Source organism: Carya illinoinensis, chromosome 1 (assembly GCF_018687715.1).
Source record: "Carya illinoinensis cultivar Pawnee chromosome 1, C.illinoinensisPawnee_v1, whole genome shotgun sequence".
NCBI lineage: Eukaryota > Viridiplantae > Streptophyta > Magnoliopsida > Fagales > Juglandaceae > Carya > Carya illinoinensis.
In genome coordinates, this window is record NC_056752.1 from 40,678,912 (window position 1) to 40,686,971 (window position 8,060).

The following is an 8,060-nucleotide window of genomic DNA, read 5'->3' on the forward strand; positions in this document are numbered from 1 at the left end:
TTAATTTAAAAAATAAATTTTAAAATTTAAATTTTATAAATAAAATCCTACCTTTTAAGTTATTGAAACTATATGTTCTATATATCGATTTAATAATATAATAACTCTATATTAAGAAAAATGATATAACTTATAAAAAACTTATTTTTTAATGTATTAATTATTGATATGTTGAAAATTAAAAAATTTAAAATTCAAAATTTAGATTTCAAAATAAAAATTTATAAAATGAGTCTTATATATAAAAATGTAAATATATATAAGTATACTCATAAAATATGCTGGATGAATAGTAAATACTTACATCTTGCATCACGCATGATGTAATATTGACGTCATCCAATTTAAAAAGAAAAAGAAAAAAGGTAAAAAACATGGGCGTCACCCTATTCGCCAATGGTACGGTCAAACTTTTAGGTTGCAGGACCGTAACCGTTGAAAAAACTACTTGGTATTCCAAATCCCGCTTGTTAAAGCGTAAAGCCGACTACCGAAATCGCTGGGAACTCACGTTTTCCCTCGATTCTTTTGTTCCAACGGATAAATGATAATTCATTTGTGAATGAATATCAAACTTATTTGTCAGTGACAGACAGGATAGTGTTTTCCCTGCCACAACCCATAGTTTTCCACATCTATCTCTTCTCTTTGTTTCAGAGTGACATGGACTGGTTTTAGTATTCTCCTACACTGCTGTCTGTTGGCACCTGATCTTGTAAATTAAATAATTCTTCGCATTATTTTTATATTATATACATATTTTAATTTTTATATTTTAAATTTTTTTAATAAATATATGATATAAGAATGATAAGTAGAATATTTCTATTAATTGATTTTATTTAATTTTTCAAAAAATTTAAATATAAATATAGATATATGCAAAACTTATGCAAGTCTTTTAAAACAAATAAAAACTATTACGAAAAAGTAATTATTTTGACATATATAAACTTATATACCCTAAATTAATAAAATTGTTATAAAGCTAAAAGAAAAATAATATTATAAGAAAAATAGTTGTTATTCAATAATGATATTATAAGAAAAATAGTTGTTATTCAATAATGAAAAACTTAAAAAGCGATCATATGACGATTAAAAATGAAATGATACCCATATATATAGGTGTAGCAACTTTCGGCGGCTCTAAAAGGCTAACAGCTGGTCCGATGGTTCTGAAAATTGGTGGAGATGATCTCTGGTGGAAGGAGAAGAGAATGGTGGTGGCGGTGCACTAAACGGTGGCCGGACGGCGGAGAATTGGCCGGTCAAAATGGAGGCAACTGGAAGGAGAAAAGAGAGGAGCTGCGCACGGGGAGAGGGGGAAAACGGGAAGAAAAAGAAGAAAATGAAAAAGGGAAAAAGAAAAAGAAAAATAAAAGAAAATAAATGAGGTCTAATCCTCACCTCTGGAGTCCAACAACTGATCCAACGAAAATAAGTTTAAAAGCAATAAAACTAAGAAAATATTTTAAACACAACGTAAAGCTAAAATATAATAATTAACTAGTAAAAACAAACTATTTAATTTTAAATCCAAAGACAAGCTAAAATAAATTAAACAGCAATTAAAATCTAATTAAAATCCGATAATTTAAAATAAAAGAACTATTATATTAATTAAATTAAAATATTCCTTCAGTGAAAATACACGTAAAAACGGAGTGTCACACAGCATGCCAGCATGCGTGGGCCTGCTGGGCAGCCGCACCGTCAATTCCAAGGTGGGTGTGCAAGCGTGCGCTACGCGAGTGCCTAGGCCATGCATGGGCCTTGTGCCTACGCACGACTCATGCATGCACGCGGTGTGTGCGCATAGCCCATGCGTACCCGCTGCGCACGCGCACTAGGCGTGCGTGCAGTCTAGCCGTGCGCTGAGTGTGGTGTGATAACCTTGCTTGCGTGCGCGCGCTGACTGTTCGCTGCCTGATGGAGGGTGACCGTGGTCTAGCATTCACCAAGGACTCGGTCTGTGGGCAATCAAGCGACGCCAACAGTGCTGCTGGAGTGCTATCCTGGCATGGGTTGATGCTGGTCAAGGCATGGCCCGTGACCTCCTGCTTTGGGGTTTTGACAGTATTGTAAGTGGCAGAGTGGCCTTGCTGCCACGATCCACTGAGATTCAGCCCTGTGTCGCTTCGATTCGTCCCTCCCAGACACCAAATTGGTGATAGGGTCCTCGGTCGATTATTCAATCGTATGATGTGGCATAAGTAATCACCATTTGAGGATAAAAAAATATATATAATAAATGATTATTCAATGATGATTAAAGATAGTCATAAAATTAATTTATAACAAAAATTTATTTTTCTTTTACATAGTTATTAGTTACCTTTTAACTGCTAAAATTATTGTTGGTACGTCGTATCATATCATTGAGATGCTCCCAACTGAGACTACCAACAATAAGTTGAAAAAAATAGATCAATTAATCATATAGTGAGAAGACTTTTAATTTATTTACCTAGTATGCGGTTGTTTTTCGAGGATTTTCGTTTTTTAGTTTTTAGATCGGTTTGAACTGACATCATTTGGCGGGGGGCCTACACATTACGTAACCAAGAAAGACAGGCGGTCCACTTGAGAAAGCCATCCACTTTGGCGACTTTTGGACGAGTAGTATGCACGATTAGACCTCACTACGACATAAGAAGCACTAAACTCAGAAATTATGTGGTGGATTTCCTTTGTTTTCATCTCAATCTATGATTAAAATCATGATGTGAAATAGGATTTTGTTTCTTAGAGTCTCTAATAAAAATTCTTTCAATTAATAGCAAGCGTGACCCTGACATTATTGTTCTTTTTTTTTGTTCGATCAGCAACGTTGTCTATTCCCAAATTAATTAAATGTAGTGTTAACTAAAGTAATGTGTTATTTACGAGTCAGACAACATCAATTATATTTATATAAAAAAACCAAAATATAAAATATATTTTTATAAGGGTATCCAAAGATTAATGATGACGACACTTTACCTCCCTCGGTAAGTGATAATGCAATGCCGTTTCTTTAGGATTATATTAAGGCCCGTTTGAAATTTAGATTTATTAATTCAGTTGATCTAATTTTAAATTGAGTTTAACATTTAAATATTTAAATTTTAAATTATTAAATTTATATCAATTCAAAATCTCTTTATACGTAGAATCTATATTTTTTTTAACTCAATAATTTTTTATATGTGGGATTCACAACATTTTTTAACTTTTCATAAATATATTTAAATACATATAAATTCATTTTAGATGAATTATATAAAATTTACTCAATCATCTCAACTCATTTAAGGTTGTGTTTGGATAATAAAATGATCTCAAATACTTTATGAATAATAAAAAAAAAATAATAAAAAATATTAAATAATAGTAAATAGTGATACAAAATAATAAATAAATAAATAAAAAATAATAACAAAATAATAAATTTCATTACTTTATTATTACTTTTTATTACTATTTATTACTTTTTACTATTATTTAATATTTTATTATTACTTTTTTATTACTATTTACAATATATTTAACACTTCTTAACACTCAAATTCAACAAAACTACCCATACGCGTAATTGGATTGGGCACGATCGTATTCTCTAACCCCAAATCAGTACGTTCTCAACTTGATACCACTTTCTTCGGTCCAGATATCAAGACCGGGTGCACACGATGTCGTGTCAAGAACTTTGCAAACTGTTATCACGACGAACGGGGACGGCGAAATTTTAGATTCAATAGAAATATGGGGAGGTCTGAGTAATTTACTAATTTCATACCTCCATTTTAAATCAGAGAAGATTTCTAATCCTCTGCACGAAGTACTCCTGTACTTTGCGTGGAAGCTCACAGATCGGATGGCTACCAGAACCGGAGGGAGGAAGGGAAGGGGAAGAGGTTGTTTCACTCGCTATAATGCCTCCTGGTTGTAGCGTTTTTCTAGTTTTACTACTTAAAGTGAACGCCGAGCTCGTTCGAGTCGATTCGGAGACTCAGCGGGGATGGCTCGGCCATGTACGATGGGTCCGGTGATGGTGAGAGCCATGAGGCCGTGCGGAGGAAGATCCCGCCGGATTCATCGATGCCTTGGTCCGAAACCTCCGCCGGTTCATCGGTTCCGGCGCCGGACTTAGATCCTAAGCCTTGATGGGTCCGTATTCTGTCTCTATCTCACATTTTATCCTTTTTTTGTTTTGTTTTTTGTATTTTTTTTTAATTTAGAAATTAGCTTTTTTAGATCATGTTTCGTTTAGGTATGCGAACTTTATGCAGAAACATCTTTTTGTGTGAATGTGCGTGTATGGTGCTGAAGTGCTTTTGGAGCAGGTGACTGCTATGTACTGTATTTTATCAGAATTCTTTGTTTGCTATATTTTTTTTAATGGGGATTTATAGTATTTTCTTTCGGGACCTAAATGGTGTGGGACATGAATAATTTTAAGGTAATAAGATGTGTTTAATTGGTATTTGAATGCAGCTCTGTTAGACTGTTTGGTTCTGAAGAAGCTGGGGAAAGATCTTGATTATATGGTTATTTGTCATTTGGGATTTGAGGAGATGGACACCTGTGTTCAACTGAGGCTAATGCAACCTTTTGGCTTAGGTAACTTGAGTTTTTCAACTTGAAAAAAAAAAGCTCTATGAGAAGAAAAGAAAAATGGGTGCACTATTCTTTTTATGGAGTGTTTGGATTGAGAAAGACGGGAAAGTTAAGAAATTAAGAATTTTCAAGTGTAGATGAACATGTATTCTGTCTTGGTGAAGTCTCTCTTAGAATTCTGCTAGAATAGCCCACCATAATATGTGATTATCGGATTCTAAATTCCTTCCTTGATATATAGAGGTCTTACCTTGTAAGTTTTTCGCTTTTAACATAAAGGCCTTATAGTTCCCTTATTAATGTATGCACGGCAGGTTATTGTTATCTATAGAATACCCCTAATATGCTGATTCATCAGTTTCTGGCATATGCATTCGTGCATAGTATGAAAATGCAGACTCCATATTCATTTCTTGATGTCAAAATATGCATTTCCTTTTGTATCCGATTATTTAACTTGGTATTTATTTTGTAAAGCTTGGCACAAAGAGAAACTTGCTTGATATGTTTAAAGAGAAGCAACAAAAAGTGATGAAGCTAATACTATCGAGTTTCTACAAGAAGGCATGTGTTGTACTTGTAGCTCGGACTTGATTATAAAATACTACATATAAAGATAGGACAGGGACAATATACTGGAGTTACTTTCTTGTCTTATTTCTTGGTGCATATGTTCATGGAAAATGCTTAGTTCACTGACAAAAGTGTACCGATGAAGTACACTGATTAGTGTTTTTTTTTTCTCAAAAGCATTTGTGTGTGTTTATTTTTTAGTATTTAAAAAAAACAAACAACACTGATCGGTACCCCTTTCGGTAGCAATCCTTGATGCATGTAGCACTGTCCTATGTTCATTGACAGAGACAAATGTCTTTAGTAATAATAACAGTAGCAAAAGTTTTGCTTCTAAAAAAAAAAAAACCAGAAACAGCTGTGAAAAAGTTTGTGTTTTTTGCAGTTACAAATATGCAACTTTATTTGGTACGTACTGGCTGTTGCATATTTTACATACACAAAAGCCACTGAGAACTTAGGCTTGGAACTTTTTATGATCTGTTTTTTGATTTTTTTTTTTTTTTATAGGTGGCAAAATATACTTTTTAAAGGTATCATCCTCATCTTGCTGCCTGGTCTTCTGATTGTTGTTAGGTTTTACTGCCTAAGTATTGGTAATTTGTTTTCTGGTGAGAATATCGCCTCTAATTATTTCAGAAGCAATCAGATCTGTTGCTCAATGCTCACAATCCAGATACAAATTTATACCAGAAAAGTCTGTTGAAAAGTTCTCATCCTAAACCCAATACGGTGCACCAAAACAAAGCCAAAGATGGGGTTACTGGATTTTTTATGCTATGCCCCTGAAGAAAGCCACTTTGTACTAAAAAAACATGCATCATCTGTTTATTTTGCCAAAAGCTGAACACACTTGTATGATTAAAATAAAATCTGAATGAACAACGAAAATGAAGTCATCCAGTTTTTCTTTGTTTTCCAAACAAGTTTATTGTAGTGTGTTTGGCCTGTTTAGGCTTATAATTATTGGATTTTTTACTCGCACGAATAAAAATAATAATTAAGTATTCTATTAATTCAGTCTTATGGATGGATTCACAACTTTTGATGATGTGAAATTTAAAATTGAAATTTGTCATCTTTTTTTCTCCACTTCACCTTTTCTATGCAGTGTTGATGATTTACACATTTTTTTTTGCATTTGATTTTGGATCCACTTATTCATTCCTTACAACTGATATGCTTTGGATGGTATTTGATGAACATGTTCTCCGTGGGAAAAGTAGTGGAGGAAATGCTAGGGAGATGGATTTTGAAAGCTTCAGAAGGGTTAACTTATTTGTTTCGGTGTCTTGATCATCTTGGAAGGGGTTACCTTAACGCAGCTGACTCGCACTCACTTTTGTTGTTGATTATAATCTGGCTCCCTAATTTGTCTCGGGTGCTTTTCTTGGTGGTTGTGATCAACTCGTGTGTGTAATGTATATTTGTGTCCATCTTTTTCCTCAATCTTCTTTGCAACCAAGCAAAGCCAAATATGGAAGAAAAGAAGGGAAACATCCAAAAGCTGAGATGTTTTCTGATACAACCTTCCTACAGTAAACCTCTGTAGTTTCCTGCTTGTAGTACTAGAGCAAGTTCTGCAAGTCTCAAATTACCAGAGACACGAATCCAGGAACCATTTAAAATTCTGGTTTAGCTATTAAAATCCTTTTTTAATAATTAGTATCCTTGGCTGGTGACCATGTGAGTATCATTTTGACTTTTCCTTCCATACCTTCATATAAATTGAATAAGGGATGTACACCAGAAATGGATCGATGGTGCGGATTATGAATTTAATATCAAGGATGTAAGAATGGAATTTGGGATATGGTCAAGACAGCTGACTCGCTAATGATTACACTGGTCGATCAATTTAATTGCAAGTCAAGGTGGACTGTAGCTATCATGCTTATAGATGGATGTACGATGTTTCTGCGCCCATGACAACACACAAAATCTTCTCCAAGAAGAGGAAGAGCCAGAAGAATGACAGATGCAAACTGCCCCTATTCTAACACAAAATTTGTGTCTAAAACCGATTATAGATTTTATGATTTCTTGTTATTAGCACTAGGGTTGCAACCTGGCCTGGCACAACCGGTTTTGTACCCAGCCCGGCCCGAACGTCCTGACTTAAGGTGTCAAACTGAATCGACCGGACCCGAATAAAATAGAATAGGGTTGAACCCATATATCCGACTTTTACAAAAAAAATAAATTAATTAAAAAATAAAAAAAATTAAAAATGAAAAGAGCAAAACTTTGAGAAGTCATTTGGATGCAGTCGTCTGTAGAAACTTGATGCAGTCGTGTCGATGGCTTTGCTGTGGTGAAATCTCATATAGTAGCATTTCAGCAGTCTCTTCTTACACTACCGACGGGAGAAAAATAAAAGAGAAAAAAAAAATTTTATCAGGAAACAAACATGCATAGAGAGAGAGAGGATAAATACGAGAACCTAAAAACTTTCCAGAGCTGTATCGCACCATCCTCGTAGTTTCTTGTCCTGTACGATGTTTTCCACAGCCCATTTCAATTATCTTCGATCGCACTCCATTTTCGATTTCAACCAGTACTTGAGGAGAATGGTGAAAATATAGAGGCCAAGAAAGAAGTACCGGCATGCATTAGTTTAGTTATAGGCTTAATTTAGTTATAGGTTGTAGCTTGAAGAGAATGGTGAAAATATTGAGGCAGGGATTCTCCATTCATGGGACTTGGGAGTTGGGCGGCTTGGATTTAATAAGTTTGTTATTTATATTTGGACGTGTTGACACTAACATAAACAACCCGTAACTAGTCAGGTTGGAAACCGATTAGATAACGAGTCGGTAGGGTCCGGTCATTTTAAACAGGTCTAACGGATTTTGGGTCATCTGCACAGCCCAATTTAGCATCAT

The 8,060-nt window shown here is 34.5% G+C and overlaps 1 protein-coding gene, 1 long non-coding RNA gene and 1 other non-coding gene across 17 annotated transcripts; 2 read left to right on the forward strand and 1 right to left on the reverse strand.

Annotated features, from left to right (window-relative positions):
* The first annotated feature begins 3,534 nt into the window (after window positions 1–3,534).
* On the forward strand, window positions 3,535–6,857 carry LOC122319114. 15 transcript variants are annotated; one of them, XR_006245010.1, is made up of 3 exons: window positions 3,553–4,152; window positions 4,256–4,328; window positions 4,480–6,857. XR_006245010.1 is itself a non-coding variant. In XM_043137028.1 (3 exons), the coding sequence occupies exons 1-3, from the start codon at window positions 4,149–4,151 to the stop codon at window positions 6,593–6,595; spliced, it is 327 nt and encodes a 108-aa protein (XP_042992962.1). In that variant the 5' UTR covers window positions 3,553–4,148; the 3' UTR covers window positions 6,596–6,857. The 15 variants fall into 15 exon arrangements, 2 of the variants coding, with proteins under 2 accessions (XP_042992962.1, XP_042992971.1); XM_043137028.1 differs by lacking the exon at window positions 4,256–4,328 and having other exon boundaries at window positions 4,480–4,605; window positions 6,399–6,857; XR_006245015.1 differs by having other exon boundaries at window positions 3,554–4,328; window positions 4,480–4,605; window positions 6,399–6,857.
* On the forward strand, window positions 6,667–6,784 carry LOC122293941. The gene has a single exon (XR_006237404.1). It is a non-coding gene; the product is annotated as a small nucleolar RNA snoR104 (small nucleolar RNA).
* Window positions 6,858–7,487: 630 nt separating the features above from the next.
* LOC122319154 lies at window positions 7,488–7,876 on the reverse strand. Its single transcript, XR_006245018.1, has 2 exons — window positions 7,647–7,876; window positions 7,488–7,531 (listed from the first exon to the last, which is right to left on the reverse strand). It is a non-coding gene; the product is annotated as an uncharacterized LOC122319154 (long non-coding RNA).
* Between the last annotated feature and the right edge of the window lie 184 nt (window positions 7,877–8,060).